We start from the raw sequence: 27,798 nt of genomic DNA on the forward strand, positions 1-27,798 counted from the left end.
GACCTTGGAGATGACCAGCTCTAGGCTTGAGGGTCTTCAAAGAGGTGGGGGTGGATACAAGAGCAGCCAAGTGGTTTATTTGTTTTTTTGTGGGGTCATTATATATACTATAATATATTCATATATAATAACAGCTCACATTTGTTGAGCTTCTGCCATGTGAGGCTCTCTGAGGGGTTTGTTTGCTTTATCTCTGTAAATTTTCAGTGCAATCCGCTGAGGCAGAGCACTTTTAACCTAACAGTCTCCATATTCTTCATGAAGAAACCAAGGCTGCGAGAAGCTGTGACTTTCCTGATATCATATATCTTGTAAGGACCTGGATCTCTGGGTCTATGGGCCTCCAGAGCCCCTTTCTTAAGCACCGCCTACACTGTGCTGAGCCTGGGCTCACCCAGTGTTTCACAGTCCACAGAGGGAGCATCTGAGTGGCCGCCCCACCGCTTCTTCAGCATTCAGGACCACCCATTTGAGGGCGGGGCCAGCACGTCACTAGTTCCTAGGCAGAGGTGGTTGTGGACTACAGGGTTCATGTGATCTGTCACATGACAGCAGACGAGAGGAAAGGCAGAATGGGACCTCGATCCTGGTGAGAAACGGGGGGGCTCCGGGAGAAGGGAATCACGCTGGAGGGAGTTTATGTTGGAGGGTGGGAACAGCAACAGTCCAGCTCCTGCTGAAACCCATGTGCTGTCCCTGCAGCCTCCTAGGGCTCTTTGCCCTCTTTGTCACTGGCAAGTGCAGTTACAGCCCGGAGCCTGACCAGCAGAGACGGTGAGTTGACTTAGCACTGACCGCCCCTTCCCCATGGCTTGTCCTGCACCTATTATCCTGGTTCCAGCCTCCCTCACTGGCTTACCAGCTCCTGGTAGCCCCCTCCATAGTTCCCAGGCTCAGTCTGATCATCCATCTTCTGTGATTCAAATCTGCTTCTGAATCTTTCTCCAAATCTAGGTCTAATACTGAACCTTCCCATCCCCACTTTAATAATGAAGGCTGTGTGACCCTTGACCCTGCAGGCTGCCCCCTGGCTGGGTGTCCCTGGGCCGTGCGGACCCTGAGGAAGAGCTGAGTCTTACATTTGCCCTGAGACAGCAGAACGTGAAGAGACTGTACGAGCTGGTGCAGGCTGTGTCGGATCCTGGCTCTCCTCACTACGGTGCTTGGCGGGACCGCGGGGCAGGATGTGGGATGCAGTGGAGGGACACGGGGCTGGGCTGAGCATGGGACAGTGCAGGTCATGTCAAGGGCATGCTCTTAGGGCCTGTGGAGGGGGTGATATAGGACAGATGAATGGCAGTGACCTTCACTGAAGAGTTTCTGAATAAAAAAGTGAATGGGAAGTACTGTCCAAAACTAATTCACATTCTTCCCTCCAAAACTTTCCACCTGTGTTCATCAGGCTGAAAAACAAAGTGGGTATGGTTAAGAGCACAGGCTTGGTGATCAAACCTGAATTTAAATTATGACTCTACTGCTTGCCAGCTGCCAGACAAGTGGGGAAGTGGCATCCAGTAGATGTAAATTTAGCTCACTACCTCAGATTTCACCTCCAACCCCTGCTAAATTCACTCTCATTTTCTCCTCCACTCAAACCCTAAAGCTGTCAGTTCCAGCTTTGAAACAGTCCACTCTCTCTTCGTTCCTTGTTGCCACCAACTCAGCTGATTACTCTCTCACCTGGACTGCTGCCCACCCCACCTCGCTGGTCTGCCGTCTCTTCCCCTCCAATCCACTCCCTTTAAACTTCACAGTCTCCTCCAAGAGTCGGTGCTTTGCTCCAACGGTCAAGCTGGACCGTGTGCTTCCTCCGAGGAAGCCCCTTGTGGTGGGGAAGGAGTGGGAGTGGTAAGCGTGTGAGGGGGCAATCTAAGGTTCACCCAGGAGGTGTGTGCATGATCCATGCAGAACAGTGACTCACCATGTTCAGCTTAAAATCAGTAAGTATGAAGATCTGAGCTAAATTAGATATCATCTTATAACTGGTCGTGAAAGTTTTGAAAACTTTTATTGGAAATAAACTTAAAATGAACATTTTTTAAAAAAATTCCACTGGCAGTCCAGGGGTTAGGACTCAGTGCTTTCACTGCTGTGGCCTGGATTCTATCACTGGTTGGGGAACTAAGATCCCACAAGCTGTGTGGCACGCCCCCCAACCCCCAAAAGAACATTTTAATCTATTAATCTCATTTGTTTTTCATGATCATGCGGTATTTGCAACCTACTCTCCTTTAGGATAAATCCATATTCCCCCAAGTTGAGCCTACACCTGTATGGCCTGCCTTTTTACTAGAAGCTTCCCACCCATCCCTCAAGCCCCTACTCCAGTTTCCCTAGGATGTCCCAGTGCCTCCTGGTTGAAGTCCAAAATGAGCAATTTGGAAAAGCAATGAATGAAGGCAATTCTACTGAACCCCTGCAGGCAAGTACCTGACCCTAGAGGATGTGGCTGAACTGGTCCGGCCATCACCACTGACCCTCCACACGGTCCAGAAATGGCTTTTGGCAGCTGGGGCCCGGAACTGCCACTCAGTGACCACACAGGACTTTCTGACTTGCTGGCTGAGTGTCCGGTGAGAGGAGATAATTGCCTCACAGAGGGTATTGATCACCCCATCAGGGAGATTTGTCTCCCTACCAGGGGGAGGGAGCTGAGAGTTTGCAGGTGCTGCGGGTGAAAATGCGTGGGAAGATAACAACTAACTACCCAGTGATGCTCAGGCAGCCTCTTCTGCTCTGCTTCATGCTTTCTGACCTGTGTTTTCTGAACTCTTTACCTCCAGACAGGCAGAGCTGCTGCTCCCTGGAGCTGAGTTTCATCACTATGTGGGAGGACCTGCGGAGACCCATGCTGTGAGGTCGCCACATCCCTACCGGCTCCCAAAGGCCTTGGCCCCACATGTGGACTTTGGTAACACCCCGTGGGGCTGGTGGAGGTTGGAAGGGCAGAGCCAGGGATGGGAGAAGTTTAGGTGCCACAGGGGGTGTGAGTGTGGGTGGGATCACAGTGGTAAAATGAGGGTTGGAGTCTAAAAGATCTCTTCCTCAAGCCTGACTCCTCCCCACAGTTGGGGGGCTGCATCGTTTTCCCCCTACATCAACTCTGAGGCAACGCCCTGAGCCACAGGTGCCGGGGACTGTTGGCCTCCACCTGGGAGTGACACCATCCGTGATCCGTAAGCGTTACAACTTGACGGCACAAGATGTGGGCTCTGGCACAACCAACAACAGTCAAGCCTGTGCTCAGGTGAGCCATGCAGGGAGCCTCAGCATCCTCGCAGCCTCTTCAAGGTGCCTGACCAGCCTGGGGCTGACTTTCCGACTCTAATCCTGTGATCTGGAACAGCATCCCCCGACCTGACCCTTGGGGCTGTGTTTTCTGACTCATGAATCTCCTCTGACTCCCTCTGTAGTTCCTGGAGCAGTATTTCCACGATTCAGACCTGGCTGAGTTCATGCGCCTCTTCGGTGGGGACTTTGCACACCAGGCATCGGTAGCCCGTGTGGTCGGACAACAGGGCCGAGGCCGGGCCGGGATTGAGGCCAGCCTAGATGTGGAGTACCTCATGAGTGCTGGTGCCAACATCTCTACCTGGGTCTACAGTAGCCCTGGTACTGCCTAGGGGACTGACTGGTGGGGACAGAATTGCAGGGGAGTAGTGATCTTTGCACCTTCAAGGGAATTCCATGAGATAGAAGGAGATCCTGATAACTTCCCAAATGATTGCCCTTGCGCCCTCTTCTCCAAAAAATATCCAGGCCGGCATGAGTCACAGGAGCCTTTCCTGCAGTGGCTTCTGCTGCTCAGTAACGAGTCAGCTCTGCCATACGTGCACACTGTGAGCTACGGCGATGACGAGGACTCCCTCAGCAGCACCTACATCCAGCGGGTCAACACTGAGCTCATGAAGGCGGCGGCTCGGGGTCTTACCCTGCTCTTTGCCTCAGGTGACCTCCTACTCTAAACTTGGACCCCACCACCACCCATGCCCACTCAAGATGAGAACTTTGACCCCACAGTAGCTCCTGGACCTGATCTCTAACTCATAATCTGAACTCAACCTAGACCACTTACCTGACCTCAACTCTGACCTCTTGCAGTAATAACATGTGAATTTCCTCTCTGACATCTGAACCTACATTCCAAGCTCTGACCAATGAAACTGAATGCTAAACCTGGTCTCTCTCCCAGGTGACAGTGGGGCCGGGTGTTGGTCTGTCTCTGGCAGACACCAGTTCCGTCCCAGCTTCCCTGCCTCCAGGTAAACACCCAAGCCCACCACTTACTTGTGATTTCATGGTCTAGAACCTTTGCCTTGACCCCACCAGGTGCTCCTGTGGGTCAGCACTCAGTCGTACCTGCTCTGATTGTGATCATGCAGTATTTTCAGTCTCTCCTCTGGTTCCTGCACACCGCCCCCCTTCTTCCCAAAGGTCCCAGGCCCCGAATCTCCTGAGTAGGACGGAGATCCCAGTATTCTGCTTCCTCGGTCCCCAGGCATTTTAGTGGGAGATTTGGTGGATGTTTTGTAGGGAGAAGTGTGCACAGTCACCTCAGACCATGCCTTGAGGGCCACAAACCTCTCAGTCTTCCCCGTGTACATACTTCACCAGAGTGCTTTCCCAGTCCCTCCAGCAAGACCCAGGCCACACTCACCCAGCCCTGTGCATTTTGGAGGTATCTTAGAACTGCTACATTCTGAGTGCTGTCTTCTTCCCTCAGTCCCTATGTCACCACGGTGGGAGGAACATCCTTCCAAAACCCTTTCCGAATCACAGATGAGGTTGTTGACTACATCAGTGGTGGCGGCTTCAGCAATGTGTTCCCACGGCCTTCGTACCAGGTATGTGTGTGTTTGTGTTGGTGGAGGAGAGATGGATGGAATCCTCAGTTCAGCAGATGGTACTTACTCAAGAGTGTCTTTCAGGAGGAAGCTGTAACCCGGTACCTGAGCTCCAGTCCCCACTTGCCACCATCCAGTTACTTCAATGCCAGTGGCCGCGCCTACCCAGACGTGGCTGCACTCTCTGATGGCTACTGGGTGGTCAGCAATCATGTGCCCATTCCATGGGTGTCTGGTACCTCGGTGAGAATCAGTCTGGCTCCAGACCTCCACCCAGCGAATACTCCTACCTTCCAACCCCAAGACCTTGCACCCAGAACCCCTGACTCCTCAGAGACCTCCTACCCATCCCTCCCAAAAAATCCAACCACTATGAATCCCTAACCTCTACTTGCACGCTCACCCTTGCAGGCCTCTACTCCAGTGTTTGGGGGACTCCTATCCCTGATAAATGAACACAGAATCCTCAGAGGGCTACCCCCTCTAGGTTTTCTCAACCCAAGGCTCTACCAGCAGCGTGGGGCAGGACTCTTTGATGTGAGTATGGAAGGAAGGGTTGTGGCCATTTTCATATGAAATAACAACATTCATACTCGTAAGAGTATGTTGAGTGCTGAGATGAACTTGAGGGCAATTCTGATGGGGTGGGATAGCCTCTGGAATGTGAATACAGGGTAAGGGGCTATAGTCTGTTAATATCAGCAGGTCCAGATCTGATGCCCACCCTCTCCCTAGGTAACCCGTGGCTGCCATGAGTCCTGTCTGAATGAAGAGGTGGAGGGTCAAGGTTTCTGCTCTGGCCCTGGCTGGGATCCTGTGACAGGCTGGGGAACACCCAACTTCCCAGCTCTGCTGAAGACACTAATGAACCCTTGACCCTCTCCTGCTAGAAGTGTGGGCCTGTCCTCTGCCCCACAGCAGGTGGCTGGGTCCCTTATTCTGCAGTGTTGGAGGCCCTGCTGAACCCTCAACCATTGACTGCCACAGACAGCTTATCTCCCTAACCCAGAAATGCTGTGAGCTTGACTTGACTCCCAACCCTACCTGTTCCATCATACTCAGGTCCCCCTGCCCCAGGTTCCTCAACAGGTGCCATAACCAGCACTATTTGGGAGGATCCCCTGCATACAACCACTCTCACCCCCACCCCCCAGGGCCCCCTGCTCCGTTTCTTTTCTTTTCAACCAGGCTTTTCCAACGTGTTTTCTACACTGTCTGTGTACACTATTTCACTGCGTCCTCATTCCTCAATTCATTGCCATGAGGCCTCTACGCTTACTGTTTTACTCTTTCCTTCTCCCTAAGAAATACTCCCAACCTTTGCTTTGTGAGCTCTCTGTCATAGAAGCCTACTGCCTCTTCTTTCTTAGCTTCCAGGGCTTAACTTCTTCTCTGACCACTCCCTCTTCCTCCTTCATTCCCTTTTCCCTCCTTCTCTTTCTCTGCTTCCTCATTAAACGTTGTTGTATTTTGTTGCTCTATCCTTTTGTAAAATTTTATAACTCTTGGTTTTTATTTTATCAAAGTATATGGGCACATTGTCAAATACTTCTTTAAGTCTTACTGCAAAAAAATAGCCACGCCTTGTATATCTACCCCCATTTCCTGCTACTTGAGGCAATCATTTCAACTGTTTCTGATGATTCTTTAGTGTGTGCTAAGTCGCTTCAGTCGTGTCCGACTCTTTGTGACCCCATGGACTGTAGCCTGCCAGGCTCCTTTGTCTTTGGGGTTCTCCAGGCAAGAATTCTGGAGTGGGTTGCCAGGCCCTCCTCCAGGGGATCTCCCTGACCCAGGGATGGAACCTGCATCTCTTAAATCTCCTGCATTGGCAGGCATGTTCTCCACCACTAGTTTATCTCTAAATAACATGCTTATATTGCTGTTTATTGATTTCCCCCTGCCCAGTTATAGCCATTACTGACTTCCTATTAGCTTGTGATCATTCTTCTGCCTTGTCCCAATCACTCAAAATCCACACCACCCATTCTTTTGTCCTCTGGATACAATCCTGTTTTTGTCTGAGCTGCATACAGGATTTGCATTGGTACAACTGTGTAAATGCTAATCATACCTAATCCATGTAGTATCATTGCTCTATCCTTTGTCTTTTGCTCTTCTCATTTGACTCATTATCCACTGGAACAAATCAATGACTGGCATCCACAGCCATCACCATCTCACTAAATCGGACCTTCCATCCTACAGGGATTGATACCTCAAAAGCAAGATGTGTAATTCTCAATAGTTCATCTCCGTTCTTCCCAATCCCAAACTGTTCTCTTTTGTTTCTTATTTATAAATGACACTATGCTTGACACTTCCAACTGAGCCAGAAACCTAAAGTATAATCCAAGTTTCCCATTTCCTTCACCTCCTCCCATCATCTCCTTGTCAACAAGTCCTACTGACTCTATCTCTTAAATACATCTTTATCAACCCAAAAGTTCTTCCAATTATATTTCCAAAGTGTATCTTGAATTCATCTACTTCTCTCCAGCTCCACTGCTACTACATGAGCTGTGAGCCATATTCCTGCTCCTCTGAATTGAGGCCCTTGCAAGAAGTGCCCTTACATCCTGCCTTTCCCTAAACCATCTACCAGTTGTTTATTCACTAAGTTGTGTCTGACTCTTTTGCAACCCCATGGACTATAACCCACCAGGCTCCTCTGTCCATGGGACTTCCCAGGCAAGAATACAGAGTGGATTGCCACTTCCTTCTCCAGGGTTCTTCCTGACCCAGGGATGGAACATGGGTATCTTGCATTGGCAGACATGTTCTTTACCACTGAGCCACAAGGGAAGCCCCAAAACCAACTATCAGAGCAAATCTCATGAGGTCATCTACTTAATTAAGAGCCTTCAAAGATTACTGGATATAGGTCAAGCTTTTTATCATGATTTACAAACCTATCTCACTTGCTATTTGTTTCCAAGTAACAAATTGTTTACCCTTCCCTGTCTCCCCACACTCCCCTCCATGCACTTTGATTCACTGTTGCTCAAGATATTCTTTGCCCTAACATTACCCCTGGCTTCCTGTGCCTGGCTGAGGTCCAGAATTCTTTCAAGACTCAGCTCACCTTCTCTTGTGAATCTTTTGGCTCCCTGAAGCTAGTTGATGTGGGTATGACAGAAAAATCCTAGATTCTTGGTTCTGATATAGACTAGAGAGAGCCTGGGGGAAGTAAGTTCAACTCTCGGAGACTTTTCCCTCATCTGTTAAGTGAGGATATTGATACCTGCCTCTAATATTCAGGAAATCATTAAGTGGAATAAACTTAATGGAATGCCTAACACACAGATGTAGGCAGCAACTATTAGTTCCCTTCCTCCCTTGCACTGCACACCCTATGTCTACCTCCAGTATTTTAACTCCCATATATTGGTGAAATGGCAAGTTTAACTGTTAATGCCTCCCTTTGCAAGACCACTGGTGCCCGGAGGAGAACCTTCTCCTACTTAACTCTGTATTTGCAGACCCTAGCTCAGGACTGACAAAAATAAATTTTTGCTGTGTTGAAAACCCCACTCTTTCACTAGCCGTGATTTTACATAAATTGTTTATTAAGACTGAAAGACAGCCATCCCTCTGTATCCTCGGGTTCTCCATCCACAGATTCACCCAACCGTGAACTGAAGATATATTTTTTTTTAAATTCCAATTATAAAAGACGAAACTTGAGTTTACCATGCACCACTAAACTATTTACATCGCATTGGATATTATAAGCAATCTACAGATTATATAGAGTATATGCAGTGCAAATACTATGCCATTTCATATAACGGACTTGAGCATCCACGGATTTTGGTATACATGGGTTGGGGACGGGAGTGGGGGGAGTCCCGGAACCAATCCTACCAACACTTCACCACCTATACGGACGGTGGACTGTACCTCTCTCCCCATCTGCAGCAGCACTGTGTCAGCTGTCCGGTTACCTTCACTTTGGGCAGCTGGCGGGGAAAGAGGCTATTCAACTCCACTACAAACCCTTAAAAGGCTGGATAAAGGAACTTGGAAAAGATGCAGACAGGCAGGCGACGAACAGTAGAGAGGTGTCGGGGCGATGAGCCTCAAAGCAAGGATTTTAGGCGTCAGGCTGGATGAGGGGGCCTCAAGCCCACAGAAGAGAATCCTCGACTTTGAGGGGTTCCCATCCCAGCGGATCCATACTGGAGAACCGCGGGTCCGGACGCGAAATGTCCGCGCCAGCGCAGTTCCGCAACACTTGGTCTCCGCCCTCCGGCCTTTGTCATGTAGCGGCTGGATGGGCGGGGAATAAAGGAAGGAGGCCTAAGGGAGGAGCGAACGTGGCGTGGGAGGAACGAGTCGTGGGGCGCGTGACGTCACCCCTGGTGTGTGCGTAAGGTGAACGGAAGCGGAAGCGGCTCTGTTCGCCGCCTCTCCCACCGGCCCGATGAGCTGCAGCGGCTCCGGCGCGGACCCCGAGGCGGCGCCGGCCTCCGCCGCCTCGGCCCCGGGCCCGGCGCCCGCGGTCTCGGCCCCCGCCGCGCTGCCCGCCGGCACCGCCGCGGAGAACAAGGCCAGCCCCGCGGGGACGTCAGGGGGGCCTGGGGCTGGAGCCGCGGCAGGGGGCACTGGAGCCGTGGCGGCGCGGGCCGGGGAGCCTGCCGAGCGGCGCGGGGCGGGTGAGGGCCGGGATGGGTGAGGGCGAGGGCCGCGCTTTGGGCTGGGCCCAGCGGCGGGTGAGGGCAGAGGGTAAGACACACCTAGCGGAACCCTCGAGCCTCCCACCTCCGTGTCTCAGTTTGCTGGTTTTCCTCCAGCTCCAGTGACGACGGGCGGCGCGGCGCCCCCGGAGGGGGCCATGTCTAACGGGGTTTACGTGCTGCCAAGCGCGGCCAACGGAGAGGTGAAGCCAGTGGTGTCCAGCACGCCTCTAGTGGACTTCCTGATGCAGCTGGAGGATTACACGCCTACGGTGGGCTTCCCGCCTGAACAAGGCTAATGACTCGCTGTCATGCCAACTTCTGCCACACCATCTGGATTTGCAGCATCCTCTTGTGTTTCTCTTCCTAGCTTTTGTGATTTTTCCCTTCTGCCCACCCAAACTGGGAGCTTCCTGATAGCCAGGCCTGCCCTCCATTTGCCTTACCCCGACTCTCAGCCCCGCTGTACACAGGGCTAACGCTTACAGTCGTCTAATTGATTTCTCAGATCCCTGATGCAGTGACTGGTTACTACCTGAACCGTGCTGGCTTTGAGGCCTCCGACCCACGCATGTGAGTAAACTCAGGGCAGGTTAGAGTGTTGGGTGTTTGTGTGGAGTTTGTTGTCTATGCTCTTCTCATACCATTTTTTTCTCTCCAGAATTCGGCTCATCTCCCTAGCTGCCCAGAAATTCATCTCAGATATTGCCAACGATGCCCTACAGCACTGCAAAATGAAGGGCACAGCCTCTGGCAGCTCCCGAAGCAAGAGCAAGGTGTGAGGGGAGGCTCATTGATTCAGTAATTACCTCCTACAGCAGCAGAGGCTTAAATTATCCTGAAACCCCTTTGAGGGAAATTAAGCCTTAGGGGAGGTGAAAGACCTACTCAGGGTCACCTGCCTGGGATTGAAATCTGGAATTCCTGTGTTCAGCTGGTGCTCTTCCCTCTTCCCTCAGGACCGCAAGTACACTCTAACCATGGAGGACTTGACCCCTGCCCTCAGCGAGTATGGCATCAATGTGAAGAAGCCGCACTACTTCACCTGAGCCACCCAGTCTAAATGTACTTGTCTGTTCTCTTGTCCCCACACCAGCCTGTTTTCATAATAAACTTTATTGTGACAGGCAGGGCTGATCCCTCCCGTGCTGGGAGACACCGTGTGGCAAGTGACAAAGCTTTGAGCCCATTCCCTTTTGGGGCCACAGTGGTAGGGATGGGGACAGGGGATGGGCCCCATGGCTGGGGTAGTACCATGACTAGTGGCAGGGGAGGCAACCAGAGGCCTACTGCTTTGGGGAGGTGCACTCCCCTAACCGTGTCCTGACACCTCTGGAGTTCAGATAAGGACTTTCCAGCTCTACTTGTCCTGCATCTTCTCCAGGATAGGCACGATCATGTCAAACTTGGGCCGCTTAGCAGGGTCTTCATTCATGCAGATCTTCATGAGTTTACAAACGTGGGGGGAAATGCCTGGTGGGATGGTAGGCCGAAGGCCTTCCAATGCCACCTGCAAACACAAGGAAAAACAAGGTGAGTCTCAGAACTTGAGTCTCATGTCGGGAGAGACGTCTAGCCCTCAGGACAGGATTCTGTATATTTGAATCAATGTGACAGGAGCCCAGCCCCACTACAATTATTGTCACTACCACCACAAGTATATCCAGTTATGCTCTCACCTTCATTCCAATTTCCATGTTGGAGAGGTCAGCAAAGGGTACCTCCCGTGTCACCAGTTCCCACAGAAGCACTGCAAAACTCCACATATCTGCTGAGCGTCTGTTTGTGTCTTCAGGCTTCTTTTGCAGAGCTGGAGGGATAGGACTTATCTGTTCCAGCTGCTTGTCCTGTCTGTGTTCCCTTCCATTACTACTGAGCTGCCCCTTCTCTGCCTGACATCATAATGCCATCACTCACCTTCAGGAGCCACCCAGGCAGGTGCATACATACGCCCGGGGCACTGGAAGGAGAACTTGACGTCGGCCATACTGATTCGAGCAGTCATGTCCTCATCAATCTGAGGAAGAGAAGATAGTTGTGTGGAAGGAGGTAAGTCCTATTCTAGGGAAAGGACCTCTGGGGCTTGGGCCGGGAGTGAAGTTGTGATCTCACCATTACACTACGGCTGTTGAGTGCATGTCGTGGGATGAGGGGCTCTAGTGTGTGTAGGAAGGCCATGCCCCTTGCCATGTCCAATGCAAACTTCACAGCCTGGCTCTGGTCCACAACGAAATCTAAGTGAGAAGGCAAGAGTTAAATCATTTGGAGAGGCTCACAGACTTTCCTTCCCCACACCCTGCTGCAGTGAGATTTGGCACTCCCTACTCACTGGTGCCTTCATGTAGCACATTGTACAGGGATCCGTATGGCATCCAGTGTGTGATGAGGGTCGGGTGAGGAGCAGGTGGAGACTGACAGGCACCAAGCACTGGGAGCACATTGGGATGTGAGAAAATCCTGGAAGAGGGAGAGAATGCCCCTGGCTGAGATCCAGCATAAAAGATCTCCCTCTAGGTGCTGACAGGGCTCCTTGAAATCAAGGCTTCCAGTTTAGGCCTTGCCCCACCTGAGCCGGGGACACTCCTCATTGAAGTCCCTGCTCTTCCTTGTACTCCAGTCTCGAACCTTTAGCATCTTCACGACAATGTCATTGCCCTGCCAGCGGCCCTTCCATAGCTGAGGGACAGATAAGGGTTAGAAGGCTTTAACTAAGGCCACTGTTTTCTTGCCCACTAACTGGAGGAGAAACTTAAAACAGGTGCACAACAGGTAATATGGTGGGGTGGGGAGTTACCTCTCCAGAGTGATTCTCGTTGAGCTTCGCCAGGAAGTTGAGCTGTTTGAAGTCAATGCCGGAGTGTTTGTTCAGAGTCCCATTTCCTGAGAGTGTGGGCAGGTCAGGTACCCAGCTTCCCTCTTTCCCAGCCCCAGGAGTCCAGGACTATTCTCTCACCACCCCTCCCCTCACAGCTGACTCACGGGGCCGAGTGCGGGTAGTCCCCTTCCAGAATGTGTCCTTGTATGGAATACGGTTCAGATTCTGGCCCATCTTCTCTGCCCGCTCTGGGGAAGAAAGACAAAGTCTTGACCTCAGCTGTTGTGTGGAAAGAGACAGGCTAGGACAAGACGAGGACACAGCGGTGGGTGGGGACAGACCTCGAAGCAGCTCTCTCAGGGGTGCCTTGGCTTTGTCCACAGGCATCTCTCCATACTTGTTACAGATGCTGACAAGGGCCCCATTCGCCACAAGGTCCTGGAATTAAGAGATGGCTGTGATGAGGGCATTCCCAACTAAGCGTGAGTGCAGATGCAGTACAAACCTTGTGACTGTTGTACACAGGATGGGTTGAGGGTTCCAGAGTCTCCCACTCAAGCTCAAACTTCTTCCCACCCATCCCAGAGTTCAGGGCCTGAGTACTCACCTCTGCCACCTGATCTTGGCCCCAGAAACAGGCATAGTGCAGGGGCACATTCCCATGCTCATTCACCGCATTGATGTCAGCTTTGTACTGTAGCAGCTGGTGCCCATAGCCAAATAGAAAGAGGTAGAAGGTACAGTCAGTCCCAAATGAGAGAAGTGTACTAAGGCATGCAAGGAAGGAGGGAGATGAGTACATATACTTTGTACGTTATGTTATAATGCCTGTGTCTTACTTCCAGGCATGTGCATCAAGGGGTTCATACATACCTTCTGTACAATATCACGGTGCCCATGACTGGCTGCCAGGTGCAGAGGGGTATCATCCCCACGGTTCATCACATTGATTCGTGCCCCCCGCATGATCAGCATCTCAACCACAGCAGATCGGCCTTCTCGGCAGGCCCAGTGCAAGGGGGAGAAGCCATGATCATCCCTATGAGGAAGGTGCAAGGGTCATTGATTTGGAAGTGGGATGGGGGCAAAGGCTTTGACACAGGAAAAACTTTAATATTCTCTCTGCATACTCTTCCCTGGGAAGCCTTACCTCTAGAACTTTGATTCTCATTCATGCCAGCAACTCCCAAAGCTGTCCAGTCCAGACCTTCCTGAGTTTCAAACCCAACCAACCACTACCTGAAATCCCAACAATTCCATATGATTCACTGTTTTCATCTCCCTCTAGCCTTTCTTCCCAGGCACCTTCTATCATTAAATGGTAACATTCTTCATCTGGTTTCCTCTGCACCCCTTTGGCAACATCTGTTGGTTCTTTTCTGTTTTCACCATATCTTGTACACTGCCTTACTACATAGGTACTTGTCACACTGGGTTGTAAAAATCTGTTAAATGGGCTGTCTTGTCTATTAGACTAAGCTTTTTGAGAATTGACAGCAGCTGTTCAGTGCATGTTAATAGGAAGGAAAGGAAGCTTTGAGAAGAAAAGCCACAGTTTATGGAAGAGGAAGCAAGTTTACTGATTGGTTTTGGTTCTGATACTGAAATTAGAATCTAAAAAGGGAATGGAATTAAAATGATGGTTTGGAGGGGTTTATAATGAAAAGGAGAAATGCTTTGGGTAAGTCATTCATGAGGCAGATACCGCCACATAAGACAGGATTCTTAAGCAATCCTAGGTACAGAAAACAAGAAAAAGGGAATGACTTAATTAGAAAGCTGTACCTAACTTTTTTCTTTTCCCAAGAACTTCTCTATTTTATAAAGTTAAATGTATAAAAAACAACAACAACAAAACCACAATTGGGTGGAAACTAGGCCTGCCTGACAGCCTGGGGCCATAAAAGGAAATTCCCTCCAGTCCTGGGCTGCAGATCCAAGGGGCGGAGCTAAGGGGGCGGTCCGTGGTCTGGGCCGTCAGCCTCCGGATGCCTTAGTGCTGCGGTCACTTCCCGTGTGGGGGCTCTAGGCGGGGCCTGGAGCTGGTCAGGGGTATGGTCACCCCAGGCAATCCAGATGTCCTCAAAGCCAAAATGGGTGGTGGGTGTGACCTTTAACTTACTGATTTCCCTCTACAGCTGCCCTCATCTGTTCACAAAGATAGCCAAAAGCTTTTCTGGGAGGTATTCCCTCCCTCTTCCTAAAGCAATCACCACCCCTTACTTATCAGTCAGTTTTGCATCCCAGCTCTTTTAATTTGTGCCCCAGTTTATCAGCCTCTGGCGGTCTGTGGCCCCAGAGAAGGCCAGAGCCTGACAGCAAAAGTATGGGCACAAGGGTTCTGCCCACTGCCATGCTCCGGTCACCTCAGAGCCTGAACTTTAATCCCAAAGAGACCAGCAGGAAATTGACCCTTACTTCATATCCACCATATACCCAGTTGGGGCCCTGAAGCCTTTCCACTCATACCTGCACCACTTTCACTAATACCACTCTTTGATGCCAGCTTCATTGGAAAAAGTTACCTACCCTTTATGATGCCACCAACAAAATAGTAGCTGTGTTCTCTGTCTTTATCAGAGCACCGTTTGAAAAATTATATGAAAAATGGAACGAGTGTGAATTATAGAGAAATAGCGTAGAGTCTAATGGGGACCCATAAAGCCTGGATGAAAGTGACAGGTGATCCTTAACTCTCAAACCTAAAATCTATTTTCTCCTCACTTTAAAAAAAATTCCACGATCCTGAATCAGCATCACTACTGCTTTTCTTGCCTTCCTGTCTCAGCCAACCTTAAAGAACTTGTCTACATTCACTTTCTCTACTTCACATTCAACCTGCCCGGGAGACCACTGCCTTGAGGACAAGCATTATGCCTGATTCTGGACTTCTAGCACCCAGTGCGTGTTCAGTATAGTTCCTTAAATGAAGGAACCAAGTATAGTCTGGTTTTTTTCACTTGTTTTCCTCTGAAACAGCTCTCACAGAGATCATTAAATACATAAATAATTGTAAATTCAATGGTTACACTTTAGTGCTCAAGTTCTTTGACCTCTTAGCAATCTAGAGTACCACTGACCACTCCTTTCATTGAAACATTCACTTCTTTAAGCCTACTCCAGTACTCTTGCCTGGAAAGTCCCATGGATGGAGGAGCCTGGTGGGCTGCAGTCCATGGGGTCGCTAAGAGTCGGACACGACTGAGCGACTTCACTTTCACTTTTCACTTTTCATGCGTTGGAGAAGGAAATGGCAACCCACTCCAGTGTTCTTGCCTGGAGAATCCCAGGGACGGGGGAGCCCAGTGAGCTGGTGTCTATGGGGTCGCACAGAGTCGGACACTACTGAAGCGACTTAGCAGCAGCAGCATATTTTCCTGTTTGGTCTTCTAGGTTCTCATCCCCTGTTTCATATCCACCTCTTCAGGTGCCATCTACATGCTGTGTGTGTGTGTGTCTGTGTGTGCGTGTGTGTACATGCTTAGTCGTGTCTGACTTTGCAACCCCCTGGACCAGCCTTCCAGGCTCCTCTGTCCATGGGATTTCTCAGGCAAGAATACTGGAGTGGGTTGCCATTTCCTACTCCAGAGGATCTTCCAGACCCAGGGGTTGAACCCGCATCTCCTGCCGGCTCCTGCCCTGGCAAGTAGATTCTTTACTGCTGAGCCACCTGGGAAGCCCATCTTCATGCTGCTGCTGCTGCTGCTGCTAAGTCGCTTCAGTCATGTCCGACTCTGTGCGACCCCATAGACACCAGCTCACCAGGCTTCCCCGTCCCTGGGATTCTCCAGGCAAGAACACTGGAGTGGGTTGCCATTTCCTTCTCCAATGCACGAAAGTGAAAAGTGAAAAGTGAAAGTGAAGTCGCTCAGTCCTGTCCAACTCTTAGCGACCCCATGGACTGCAGCCCACCAGGCTCCTCCGTCCATGGGATTTTCCAGGCAAGAGTACTGGAGTGGGGTGCCATTGCCTTCTCCAGTCATGCTAATATCGCCCAAATCTTTGTCTCCAAGTCAGATCTCTCCTGAAATCCAGCAGCCTACTCCACATCCACTTTATTGTCACTTAAATGTGTGCAGAGTGGAACTCACCACCCTTCAGCCTTGTCCTTCTCAATAAAAGGAACCACTATCTACCCAAGCCAGAACCCTGATCATCATCTTTGACCTCACTTTCCACACCAAGTCTCACCAATTCTTTATCCGAAAGATTTCAGGAATTTGATCACTTTTTTCTTTTTTGCCTGTCCCAATTCTAGTATAAGCCATCACCACTTGAGATGGACTAGGCAGTTAGTTGCCTCTCTTCACATCACCACTTGCTCTTCATAAAGCATCCAAGATGACACTTAACAAATGGACAATCTCATCGTACCATTACATGGCTCTAAACCCTTGCCCTTGCAATAAAAAATTATTATAGGCTAAATACTCTTGCATGATCTGACTGACCCTTGCAGACCTTTCCAGTCTTAACTTCTGTCATTCTACACTTGTGCTTAGAGCTTTAGCCCACAGAAGCCCAGCGGTTTTCTCTCCTCTAGCCATATGGATCTCCGGACAGTTTCTGGCACTCTCTGCTCCGTGTCTTGCCCCCTAGCTTTTGCCCATGAGGTTCAGTGAAGTTAGAATACTCTGCAGACTCTGCCTGTAAATTCTTATTCAGTCAAGATTCAGCTCAAACAACAGCTTCCGGTGTGGAGACCCTCTGCCCCGCTGACAGGCTGTGCTTAACCCTCATCACACTGAATAGGAAAGTAAGCCGCCCGCACCAGAAGTGAGCACCCCACAGAGCGGAGAGGAGCATGTCTTTGCCCTTCCTCTCGCCCCCCAGCCACCCCAGCTCACCCCTGGTTGAGGTCGTTCTCCGTGTTGTCCAGCCACAGGCGGACCGCAACCGCGTTGCCCTCCCGGCACTGAGTGAAAATGTCGTCCATAGCAGCGTCCCGGCAGAGTCCCCTAGACTGGGAAAGTGTGGGAACTGTAGAAGGATCTTGGGGGGGCGGGTGAGCCCCAGGCTTTGTCCCCTACAGGAGAGAAGTGTGGTGTTGGGCTGGGGGTCTGGGCTCTGCGTCCCCAGCTACTGGATGTCTGAAAGGAGTTAGGGAGGCAGCGGAATGGTCCTGGACTGTGTCCCTTGAGCGCGAGGGAAAGGCGGATCGGGCGAAGTAGGCGTTGATTAAGAGGTAGTGTCTTCCGAAGGGATGTCACGAGAGCAAGCACAGAGACCCTACCCGCGAACAGAGCTGGGGGGGTGGGGGTGGGGAGTTTAGGCGCCGTATACCCTGGAGGAGGCGATCGGAGGTCCTTGCCGGGGATGGCCCTCGTTCCCCACTCGGAACCGAGTAGGTGGAGGGAGGGGTGACCGCCTGGTAGAGCTCGAGCCTTGGGGAGGGGGCACGGGTGCCCCCACACTCACCGGGACTCGGGCTAGAGGAGCCTTCTCCGGGGAACTCCCGTCCGGCCGCGCCCGCCGCCCGGCCCCGCCCCTGGCCCTCTCAGGCCGGCGCGGGCCTCCTCCTCCCAGCCCCTCCCTCCCGCCTTCCTTGCCCTTCTAGCCCACCAGTGTCTAAACTCGATGGTTTTCGGCACTGCGCCGGCTGCTCTAGCCACTTCAGCTCTCACTCTTTGGTTTCCTGCCCTGTTCCGGCGTCTCTGAGCGGTCTGATTCTTAGAGACGTGGTCTGCACGTGGAGAAGCGCGTGGATTCCGCAACCTTGCGCTCCCCAGCCCCATGTTCGAGGAGCCGGAGTGGGCCGAGGAGGCCCCTGTAGTCGCGGACCTCGGGTCTGTAGCCTTAGGGCTTCGGCCCACGGCAACCTCTCAAATCAAGGTGAGTGGCCCTGCAGGAGTACTCAGAACAGACTCTGCTGGATTCCGGAGCTGGGGCGCGCCGCGTGTGTAATTAGGGGGAGGGGGGCCGCTTGCAGCCACCCCAAATCCGGAACTTCCAAAAGAAAGTGACGTTGGAACTGAGAGAGAATTGGTGAGTAGAAGTTAGTGAAGCAAAGAGTGTTTCTTGGAAGGAAAGGCATGTGGAGAGACCCGGGTCCAGGGAGCATGACACAGAATGAGAGGCAGTGTGGTAGAAATTGGAGGGCTACGTTAGAATATTTGCACGTTAAAGATAGAAGCCAATGGAGTGTTTTAGCAGGGGAATGATTTCTTCAGATTTGCGTTTTGAAAATGTCACTGGTTGCCGTGTGGAGATTGAAAAGAGCAAAACTGAATGGCAATGAGGGCTGTCAGTGCCACTGTTCAAAGGGAGCTGGTGCTGAGGGAGTACTGAGAGTCTCCAGGATGAGTGACCCGTCCAGTAGGACTTCAGTCCAGAACGGTCTCCCAGACAGTAGTCCTCCTTTAAGCCTCTGCCGATGTGAGGGCTGCTGCACTTGCTCAGGCTCTTTCTGTCCTTCAGTCAGCCTGTGACATGAAATCTGCCTGCTTTATTCCCTCCTCTTCAACCCCTCGACCCACTGCTGTAATCCCCGCCACTGGCCTCTGTCTGCAGCTTGTCTCTTTCAGTGTTTTTTTTTCCTTTCGGTTCTTTACACTACAACTGGAGGCATCTTTAATACACACATGTGTGATCATGTCACTCTTATTTTCAAAAATCTTCCTACTTTTTATAAAAAGGTATTAGCTAGAGGTAGAAACCTGAGATTGAGGGTTGGGACTCCCGGTCACTAGCCTCGGTCCTGTAGCTCGTGGCCTTACAGTGTTTCTCTGGGAACCCCATCACCTCATCTGTCCAATGAAGAAAGTGAGGTGGGTGGTTTCTCTGCTCTCCAGCCTCCCAAAGGTTGGGATGGCAGTTTCGAAAGTTCTTCAGGCCCTGACAGTCTTCGTGATAAGCTAGGTAAGTTGATTGAGAATAGTCCAGATGCCTCGTTACAGCATCTGAGTGAGGTCCCCATCTCTCTTCTTATTCCCTAGGCCCCATCCATTCTCCTCACCCCTGCATTCATCCCTTGTTTTCCCCCAGGGTGCCAACCGCCGCCAGCTCTTGGCCACATTACGGGCCCTGGAGGTAGCGTCTGTTCCCCAGCAGCCCCCTAGCCTGCCTGGCAGTGACTCTGAGGAGGAGGAGAAGGTAGTGGAAACAAAGAAGAAACGCACGAAAAAGGGCTTGTTTGCTGGTGCGTCTAGTGAAGTAGAGGAGAAAAGGAAGAAGAAACGTCACAAACAGGGCCCACCTAGCAGTGACTCCAAGGAAGAGGAAGTGGAAAGGAAGAAGTGCCACAAAGGCGTTCTTCTTGGCAGTGACCTGGCTGAAGAAGAGGAAAAAAAGAGGAAATGCCAGAAACAGATCCCTTCAAATCTTGCCCAGCCCCTGGACAGTGTTGACCAAACAGGTAGTATTTGTGGGACGATGAGGGCTGGGGGTGTGGGGATCAGCTGACCCTGCATATAACAGAGTTCCTCTGCCACCAGTAGGTATGGAGTTAGGGAATAAGAGGTACTTTCCCATAGACCACAGTTTCTGTCTTAGGGACAGGGGTATGGCCAGGGTGACGTGCTAAGCCTCTGAATTCAGGGTATCTTGCTCCCCAGTATGCCTTTCTATCTCTCTTTCTTCAGATTCCAAAGCTTGGAATTCTAGTGCTACAAGTGATCTCACCAAGCCAACCTGTGAGACCCCTTCCTCTAATCCTCCCCATACGTTGAGTCGCAAGCAATGGCGGAACCGGCAGAAGAACAAGCGTAGACAGAAGAACAAGTTTCGGCCATCTCAGCCACCAGAGCAGGCCCCAACCCCAGCCTCTGCAGAGGAGGCAGAGGTGCCTTCTGCCCCCAGTCCAGACAGCCATGGAGCCCGGGCAGAGGCTCTTCGAGCCCGCATGGCCCAGCGTCTGGATGGTGCCCGGTTCCGCTACCTCAATGAACAGCTGTACTCAGGGCCCAGCAGTGCTGCGCAGCACCTCTTCCAGGAAGACCCTGAGGCCTTTCTCCTCTACCACCGTGGCTTCCAGAACCAAGTCAAGAAGTGGCCACTGCAGCCGGTAGACCGCATCGCCAGGGATCTTCGCCAGCGGTTAGTGAAAATCGGGCGCTGTGAAAAGCTAGGCGTGTCAGTCCCAGGCTCAGACCAGACCAGTGAGCTCTTCCTCCCTTCCATTCCCAGGCCTGCGTCCCTGGTGGTAGCTGACTTTGGCTGTGGGGACTGCCGCCTGGCTTCAAGTATCCGGAACCGTGTACACTGCTTTGACTTGGCCTCTCTGGACCCCCGGGTCACTGTGTGTGACATGGCCCAGGTAAGCCCCTCTCTCCTTCCATGAAATGCGCTCTGCCCACCCTGCATCCTTGTGTCTACTAGCGTTCAGTGCTGGCTTTCTCCTTCCTATAATGTGTGCTTAGTACAACCTTCTCACTCTCCACAGGTGCCTCTGGAGGATGAATCTATAGATGTGGCTGTGTTCTGCCTTTCACTGATGGGAACCAACATCAGAGACTTCCTGGAGGAGGCAAATCGAGTGCTGAAGCCAGGGTAGGTGCTCCCAGGACACAGCTGCATGACTGTGTGCACATGCGCGTGTCGGTGTACTTACCCAGAACTTTCCGTCCTTCTCAGGGGTCTCCTGAAAGTGGCTGAGGTCAGCAGCCGCTTTGAAGATGTTCGGACTTTTCTGGGGGCCGTCACCAAACTGGGCTTCAAGGTCATCTCCAAGGTGAGGGCCCCAGGAAGTCTGTCCTATTTTTGTCATATGGGTGGCCCTTCAGGCTAATAATGGTGTTCAGGAAGGAGGTCATTGTCAGACAGAGATGTTTGCTCCTTGAAGGCTTGAGTAGTGGGAGAGAGCTGGGAAGCTTTCTGAGCAGGGGTGGGGCCTAGACGGAGGTGATCTGAAGAGCTGGGGTGAGGACTTAGAGCTCACTGGGTCTTTTCTGTCCCTAGGATCTGACCAACAGCCACTTCTTCTTGTTTGACTTTGAAAAGACCGGGCCCCCTCGGGTAGGGCCCAAGACTCAGCTCTCAGGCCTGAAGCTTCAGCCTTGTCTCTACAAGCGCAGGTGACCTTTGGAGCCCTTCTTGAACGGGGAGGCAAATCTTAAACTCCAGACTCAGGACTCTGAAGACTGTATCCAGCCAGACTGTGACCCAGGGCCTGGTACCACCCTTACTCCATCTCAAGAACAAAATGTAATGAAACTCGGCTCAACCCTGCTCTGATGAAGGCTTCTTGGTTCTAGAAAGCATAAAGTCGTTAGGGCTAGCTAAAGAGTAAGGAGTTCATTGTGAGAACACAGGAGTATGTGGGAATTACGGATCCCCTCAGTGTCATGGAAACTACATGGTTTGGAATTCAAGGCGTCTCTGGGTTTGGTGTCTGTTTCCATCTCTCAAGAACCATATAAGCTTTCTGTCCTAGCAGCTCCACTCTGTTCTGATTTTCCTGTCTGCACACCGGATCCCTCTGCTCACTCAAAGCTTTTACAGCTTTGGTCTGCCCAGGCCTTTAAGGCCACAGATCCTTAAGGCCCAAAGCCTTCTTGGCTCTAGGGCAGCTTGGCTCTAGAGCAAGTGCAGCAGCCCTCGCATCAGCAGAGGCACCTTGGCTGTAGTCCACCAACATCATCTGGACGTCTCGGTCAAGATGGTTTGATTGTCCCTGTACTGAGTACTTTTTTCCCCTGATTGTCACCTCCATCTTTGGGGCTGAATGGCCCTAACCCTCCTAGCATCTGTTGTTCTGTCGGGCCCTGGTGTTTGTCTGGCTGAGAGCACAGATATTGGAATCAGGTAGGCCTGCCATTGACTGCCGAGAGCCTTTTACTCTTTGAATGTCTTGCTACTCGTTTGGTAAATGATAGAATTACTGACTCATAGGATTGCTGTATGGGTTAATGAGGAAATCTGTAGCCAAGGCTGGGCACATAGGAGGTGCTCAGTAACTGTTGCTGTGGCTGTTGTGTGTTGCAAGCCTTTACTGTTTCTAAAGACCTTCCCTAAGCAGGATTAGGGGTTGAAGAGTAAAGGATGAATTTATTGATTAAGGAAGACTCTGGGAGAGCTCAAGATAGGCCTTTCAACAGCTTTATTTTATAAGATTTTTAGAGATTCTTAATAGATTTTGAGCAGTTCTTTGAGTGAGGTGATGTGGGAGCTGGGTCTCCATAAATCACAACTGATTGATGCCATTTGGAGTGGGGATTGGCAGAAGACTGTGTCTGTTGTTTCTGGCCTTGCAGTGGGCCCAGATCAGCACATACTAGGCCAAACTATGGGCAGAGAAGACTAGTTCTGGGAGAAGATGACTGGGATGACAAGTCCTTGGCCTCTTCCAAAAGGCATCTGCCATGGGCCCAGGTATAAAGATACAGTCTGTTCTACCTATTTCTAAGGGCTCCCCTGCTGGCTCAGACGGTAAAGACTTATTTCCAAGAACAAGACCTTAGAGGAACCACTGGCACACAGGTTCCAGGACTCTGCACCAGTTGAGTACCTCCAGTAAGGGGGTGTTTTGAGACAGGTTGTACAGGCCAGAGGGCATGTTTGGAGGCTGGGCTGTGAACCATCCAGCAGACACTGTTCAGTACCTCTGCACGCGCTTCTTGCTGCCGAATCCTCATCTGACTAGCAGAGTCTTACTCATCCTTCCAGACAGCCTAGTTGTTTCCTACTCCATTACTCCCAAAGCAGAACTACTTTCTTCGTCTGCATTCTCAAAGCACTACAGGAAGAGATCAACTGCCACATTTAAATACTGTGTGACGATTGTTTTGTGCATTAGGCTGCAGTCTTCTCAGCTCATATTTATCTTTGTGTTTCCAGAGCTGGTCACTTGAGATCCATCCAAGGAGGTGATAAAGATGACAGGGTTTGTGGACCAGTGAGAAGCAGGGGTGTTGCAGGAACCCAGGTTTGGCCAGATGATGAGGTCACTAGTGACAGTGCAAGGAGTGGGCAGGTGGGAGAACTTTGGCTGGGAGGACTGGTGGGACATTGAGGCTTGGTGAGAGAAAGGAATTCTGAGGCAGATGTTGGGTTTCTGGCTTAAGCAACTAGTTGCGCTGGTGACACCATTCAAAATGTTGGGATTTTGGTACCTAGATGATCATTTGGAAGCGGGACATAAACTCAGCAGCCAGGGGAGGTAATTCAAATCATCGTAATAGATAAGATAACCAGAGTAAGATAACCAGAAGAGAAAATGGCTTGGAAGAGAACTCTGAGGAGCATTTAATGGATAGAAAAAGGCAAATGAACCAGTAAAGGTGACAAGAGAAGGTGGGGCCAGAGATGGAGTAAAACCAGGAGAGTGGATTTCTTAATGTGGAAGGAATGGGAAGGTTTTAGGCTGTTGGATGCTCTTGAAAGGTCTGTTAAAATGAGAGAAAGGTCAGATTTTGGCAGGGAGAGGATTTCTGCTTAATGTTGAGGGGTGTGAATTTATAGTGGTATTGTTCATGAATGTATAGTTACACCAGTCGGCCCAATGGTGTGGTTATCTCTGCCTGCTCAGGAATCTAGGTGTAACTGTAGGAAAAATGAGTACTAAGGGATCATCCAGAGTTGAAACCTTACCACACAATTGAAATGAAATCAAGCAAAGGAGTTTCAGACCATTCACAAGTTAGTGATGTCTATGCTGGGCCATGGAACTTTGTAGAACAACTGAGTAGAGTGAAGACAGGAGTAGGTAGTTTCACTGGGGGTAATTAAAAAAGTGCCCTGGGAAGATGGGAGGCTGCGGTCAGAAACTGGAATGTCTGAATAGTTCATACTGGAAGCACAGCAGACGCAGGCAGTGGCCAAGTTTAAGAGTTATAGGAGTGAGTCGTAGTTAGAGGAGTGAGTGCCTGAGAGGAGTGCACGGGAGGTTGCGTGGAGATTGATTATTGCATGGAGGGCTCAGGTATTGGGAGTGGGTCTGCATGGACTTTGAAGTGCTCCAAGAAGATGATAGAAGTTAGCATGGAACAGTGCCAATGTCTTGAAGAAGGGGCAGATTCAGGAAATCTGCAGACAGAGTAGGAGAGGCCGGATAGCACAAATTCAGAAGGACAGAGGGTCACACAGCCGACTAGAGAGACTTCCATTAATGATGTGAGGCTGGTGAGTGCCAGGCAGCCAAGACAATACCCTGACAGTCGTCTCCAACTTACCAGAATTCTCTGGGGATTACAGGGGAAACAACTGTTGCAGCAGCTTCATGGGGTGGGAACCTCTTGGGATCATGGGGAGGCAAGCTGTAAAGTCTAAGGACATCTGCCTCATTATAGAACATACATCAACTTTTTACAGTGTCATATCCCTGTTTCCTCCCAGGTGTTATGTATATTCCTAGATCTTGATTAGTTTTTCCTGTTTGTTATCATGCTCAACAGGACAGCTGGGGTCTGCCTTCCTCCCTCTTTTGCTTTCCTTCCCTTACTTAAAATTTGGATTCTTTCTTTGCCTGTTCTGGCTCCAGCCACCTGAATAAACATCTTTCTGGGTCTGACTCAGGCCCCCAACTCCCCCTATCTCAGGCCAGCCTCCACCTGCTTTTCCATCAATTCTGAAAGCAGGACTTCTGAGTGTGGGTCATCACTGCTCCATTATCAGCTTCAGGACCATCTCTCGTTCAAGCCCGGGCTTCAGTGTCTGATATTGAGAGCCTAGACTGAAGAAAGAACAGTGTATACTCCCTTAAGAAAAAGCAGCATACCAGCAGTTTAAGGAACAATGAGATCAGTTTAAGGTACAATTTGAGAATAGGATGAAGGAGTGGCAGTTATAGTAAGAGGTAAATGGGAGTGGGAAAGAGTCTTAACTGGAGCCTCCACTGGGAGCATTCAGGAAGCTTGAGGTGTTTATTCCTAAAGCCAGGAAATGATACACCTGGAGTCTGACTCCTGCCCTGGAAATGCAGAGGGCGAGCAGAGGCTCACTTTCCGTGGTGGACCCCGGGGTGTGCTGCTGCTTTTGCATTGGTCTGTGTTCTAGAATTTGCTGAAGTGAACCATGCAGGAGGGTATCCTGTGCACCTTGTAGCAGGGAAAGCATCCGGTGGTCTAGAGTGCTGTCCAGCAGGACCATTGAAGAGGTAAGGAAGCACAGAGAGGTTAGGAGTGTGCCATCTGGACTAAGGAGGGAACTGTAGGATACTACCCAGAATAAAGCTGCACCCACCAGGGTAAAGGGGACTGCAGAAAAAGGACAGCAAGATGCCCCCTTTCAATCTGTGAGGCCCATGGGACCCAGAAATATCCAACTGGGCAAAAGCTGTCTTATCCCCTTCCTTCTCTGCAGTTGGGCCCAGAGCAGTCAGCAGCTATTAGGTGCAGAGGAGGTGAAAAGAGCAGAGAGCCTAGAGATCATCCCCCATCTTCTCCAGTGCAGGCTTCTTGACTTTAGTGGGATAGAGCTGAGAGGTGAAAACAGCTAAAGCCAGAAGAGGTGCAGATTATTTATTGTTACATAGGATTAGATGTTGTAATCACTTGAGATTGGGTTTGTATCTTATACTGATCCTAAGAATCTGTGAACTGAGAATGAGCCGTAAGTCACAGGCTTGCCACAGCTTTTCTCTGAATGAAAAAAGGTCAGAGGGGTGGTGAGAGACAAGAATAAAGTTGGATTTGGATAGCAGTCTGTGCTCATGCTTCCTCAGCATCCGTTTTAGAGGTTGACTACCCCTGCAGTCACCGGTGTGCTCCAGCTTTTGTTCTTGTAACACAGTCCTAAGGGAACACAGTCCCCAAAGAAACAACATGATCTTGGCGGAGACACAGCTCAGCTCTAGTCACTCAACCACTTACATAATTGCACAAAGCCCTTCACAGATTTTCACAGAGATCTCTAGGTTGTCCTCCATCCCCGGTGACTTCCCAGGCTGGCCACCTGGTTCTGACTACTATAGTCACCACATTACCCGTCCAGCTGCTTCCACTCCTGTTCCCAGAGCAATTCATTTGCCGCACAGCCAAGTTGAGCCTTCTTAGAATGTAAGTCAGATATGTCACTTCTCTGCTTACTCTGAGAACGAAAGGCAGACTCCTTTCCAGGGCCTAGGTGATCTTGCCCAGGCCTCCCTCTCCAACTGCATCTTAATCCACTCCTTCCGCATGAAAAACTCTAGCTGCACGGGCTTTCTTTTTATTCTTCAAGCGTTCCAAGCCATTTCTACTTCTGGGTCTTTATAATTGCCACTTCGTCTTCCCAGGGCACTTTTCCCTGGTGAGTTCATTTTCATCTTCCAGATCTTCACATTAGCATCATGTATTCTGTAAAAAACAGGCTAGATCTCACCAGGATGTCCTTTTCCTGGACGCATAGTTAAATTACATTTCCCAGCTCCTTGCCTCAAGGTGAGGCTGTGTGCATAGTCCTTCCCAGTGGAAAGTAAGTAGAAGTGATGTTTCGCTACCAGACAGGGCAGTTAAAGAGTGGATGAACCTTCTCTGTATTCTCCACCCCTTCATCTGCCTTTCAAGGTAACCTTGAAGCAGGTGTTTTGAAGATGGAGTCAGAGAATAGACCTCTGGATGATTGAGCCCCGGCTTAGAGGAAAATGGCTTGACCAAGAACATCCACATTGGTTTTTACAAAGAATAACCTCTTTTGCATTAATTTAGTGAGTTTGGGGACTGTTACAGTCATTAGCATTATATACCCTGGCTAATATATCTTCTCGGGACATCCCGTCCACCTTAGTCTTGATCACAAAACAAGGAAACCTGTGTTTCCTTCAGGGTACTTCAGACATTTAATTATTTTACCAGATGCCAGTTTACACTATCCCTTGTCCTATCAATTGAACTCCTAATTGGGGAAAAAATGCTCACATGAGGAAATGGAGAGAATGATTTTATCAGTTACATTTTGATTGTGAGCACCCCCCCCCCCCCCCGCCAAAAAAAAAATCTTCCTAAAGAATATCTCAAGTTAGGTTTTTCATCTCATAAAACTAGAAACCTGGTGGTTGTTGGCACTGGCTCAGGAATTCAAGGATCTTAGCAGTTAGGTCTGTGTGGTTCTCTTGGTCTCTTGATTCTCATGGTCACAAAGAGACACCTTGTGATTAATCAGAAACACCCTACTTAGCCTTCTCAGGAGCCTCACAGATTGCCATAGCCCCTGTCTTTTTGGTTTTACTTCAAGGGTCCTTCTACATTGTTAATACTCTGGTGTAAATATGTTCCATTATTCCCTAGAACATGACTGAGATCAGTCTGAAATACTAACATTTTAAATACATTTGTCTTCCCCACCCCTTCCCACATCTCAGTGACTTGTCAGCAACTCCTCCAGTTCAAAGCTATTCTCCCTCCAGCTCAGTTGGGGTGGGGAAACTGTCAGGGTTCTGTGTATTTCACTCATTTTTTACCTCCTCTGTCACTTCTAGAATTGGGATGGGGAAGGGTATATTAGAGGCAGAAAGGCTAAACTTTTGGTTTAGTTTGGCTTCATCAGTGCGTTCTACTAAGACAGGCATTTAAATGTTGGTTCAGTGTGTGAGGTGTTGGGGTTCTTT

General features: G+C 50.3%; 4 protein-coding genes across 8 annotated transcripts; 3 read left to right on the top strand and 1 right to left on the bottom strand.

Annotated features, from left to right (window-relative positions):
• Nucleotides 1-527: 527 nt before the first annotated feature.
• TPP1 (tripeptidyl peptidase 1) lies at nucleotides 528-8,370 on the top strand. Of its 2 annotated transcripts, XM_052652788.1 has the most exons (13): nucleotides 528-589; nucleotides 703-774; nucleotides 1,020-1,159; nucleotides 2,423-2,573; nucleotides 2,784-2,911; nucleotides 3,069-3,247; nucleotides 3,414-3,612; nucleotides 3,760-3,948; nucleotides 4,193-4,262; nucleotides 4,724-4,844; nucleotides 4,929-5,087; nucleotides 5,256-5,381; nucleotides 5,580-8,370. In XM_052652788.1, the coding sequence occupies exons 1-13, from the start codon at nucleotides 546-548 to the stop codon at nucleotides 5,718-5,720; spliced, it is 1,719 nt and encodes a 572-aa protein (XP_052508748.1). In that variant the 5' UTR covers nucleotides 528-545; the 3' UTR covers nucleotides 5,721-8,370. The 2 variants fall into 2 exon arrangements, with proteins under 2 accessions (XP_052508748.1, XP_052508749.1); XM_052652789.1 differs by lacking the exon at nucleotides 4,929-5,087.
• Nucleotides 8,371-9,270: 900 nt separating this feature from the next.
• Nucleotides 9,271-10,653, top strand: TAF10 (TATA-box binding protein associated factor 10). Its single transcript, XM_052653399.1, has 5 exons — nucleotides 9,271-9,502; nucleotides 9,641-9,795; nucleotides 10,032-10,096; nucleotides 10,185-10,299; nucleotides 10,483-10,653. The coding sequence occupies exons 1-5, from the start codon at nucleotides 9,271-9,273 to the stop codon at nucleotides 10,570-10,572; spliced, it is 657 nt and encodes a 218-aa protein (XP_052509359.1). The 3' UTR covers nucleotides 10,573-10,653.
• On the bottom strand, nucleotides 10,622-17,852 carry ILK (integrin linked kinase). 4 transcript variants are annotated; one of them, XM_052653395.1, is made up of 13 exons: nucleotides 17,757-17,852; nucleotides 17,186-17,301; nucleotides 13,212-13,377; nucleotides 12,946-13,041; nucleotides 12,680-12,776; nucleotides 12,503-12,586; nucleotides 12,318-12,403; nucleotides 12,090-12,199; nucleotides 11,853-11,980; nucleotides 11,636-11,757; nucleotides 11,441-11,540; nucleotides 11,203-11,333; nucleotides 10,622-11,033 (listed from the first exon to the last, which is right to left on the bottom strand). In XM_052653395.1, the coding sequence occupies exons 2-13, from the start codon at nucleotides 17,272-17,274 to the stop codon at nucleotides 10,884-10,886; spliced, it is 1,359 nt and encodes a 452-aa protein (XP_052509355.1). In that variant the 5' UTR covers nucleotides 17,275-17,301; nucleotides 17,757-17,852; the 3' UTR covers nucleotides 10,622-10,883. The 4 variants fall into 4 exon arrangements, with proteins under 4 accessions (XP_052509355.1, XP_052509357.1, XP_052509356.1 ...); XM_052653397.1 differs by having other exon boundaries at nucleotides 17,186-17,296; nucleotides 17,757-17,837; XM_052653396.1 differs by having other exon boundaries at nucleotides 17,186-17,364; nucleotides 17,757-17,821.
• A 219-nt stretch (nucleotides 17,853-18,071) lies between these two features.
• RRP8 (ribosomal RNA processing 8) lies at nucleotides 18,072-21,621 on the top strand. Its single transcript, XM_052653132.1, has 7 exons — nucleotides 18,072-18,170; nucleotides 19,323-19,692; nucleotides 19,919-20,372; nucleotides 20,463-20,592; nucleotides 20,719-20,825; nucleotides 20,910-21,006; nucleotides 21,234-21,621. The coding sequence occupies exons 1-7, from the start codon at nucleotides 18,072-18,074 to the stop codon at nucleotides 21,351-21,353; spliced, it is 1,377 nt and encodes a 458-aa protein (XP_052509092.1). The 3' UTR covers nucleotides 21,354-21,621.
• The last annotated feature ends 6,177 nt before the right edge of the window (nucleotides 21,622-27,798 follow it).

This window comes from Budorcas taxicolor, chromosome 15 (genome assembly GCF_023091745.1).
Source record: "Budorcas taxicolor isolate Tak-1 chromosome 15, Takin1.1, whole genome shotgun sequence".
In the NCBI taxonomy this organism is placed as follows: Eukaryota; Metazoa; Chordata; class Mammalia; order Artiodactyla; family Bovidae; genus Budorcas; species Budorcas taxicolor.

Bases quoted from the DNA above. Each gene is read 5' to 3' on its own strand.
- ILK (XM_052653395.1), bottom strand. From the start codon at position 17,274: ATGGACGACATTTTCACTCAGTGCCGGGAGGGCAACGCGGTTGCGGTC. The intron at 12,777-12,945 runs GTGAGTACTCAG...TCTTAATTCCAG, and splicing joins GCCAAGATCAGGTGGCAGAG to GACCTTGTGGCGAATGGGGC. The intron at 11,981-12,089 runs GTGGGGCAAGGC...TCCCTCTTCCAG, and splicing joins GAGGAGTGTCCCCGGCTCAG to GATTTTCTCACATCCCAATG.
- TAF10 (XM_052653399.1), top strand. From the start codon at position 9,271: ATGAGCTGCAGCGGCTCCGGCGCGGACCCCGAGGCGGCGCCGGCCTCC. The intron at 9,503-9,640 runs GTGAGGGCCGGG...GTTTTCCTCCAG, and splicing joins TGCCGAGCGGCGCGGGGCGG to CTCCAGTGACGACGGGCGGC. The intron at 10,097-10,184 runs GTGAGTAAACTC...TTTTCTCTCCAG, and splicing joins GAGGCCTCCGACCCACGCAT to AATTCGGCTCATCTCCCTAG.
- TPP1 (XM_052652788.1), top strand. From the start codon at position 546: ATGACAGCAGACGAGAGGAAAGGCAGAATGGGACCTCGATCCTG. The intron at 3,613-3,759 runs GTACTGCCTAGG...AAAAATATCCAG, and splicing joins CTGGGTCTACAGTAGCCCTG to GCCGGCATGAGTCACAGGAG. The intron at 4,263-4,723 runs GTAAACACCCAA...TTCTTCCCTCAG, and splicing joins CCCAGCTTCCCTGCCTCCAG to TCCCTATGTCACCACGGTGG.
- RRP8 (XM_052653132.1), top strand. From the start codon at position 18,072: ATGTTCGAGGAGCCGGAGTGGGCCGAGGAGGCCCCTGTAGTCGCGGAC. The intron at 19,693-19,918 runs GTAGTATTTGTG...CTCTTTCTTCAG, and splicing joins GGACAGTGTTGACCAAACAG to ATTCCAAAGCTTGGAATTCT. The intron at 20,826-20,909 runs GTAGGTGCTCCC...CGTCCTTCTCAG, and splicing joins AATCGAGTGCTGAAGCCAGG to GGGTCTCCTGAAAGTGGCTG.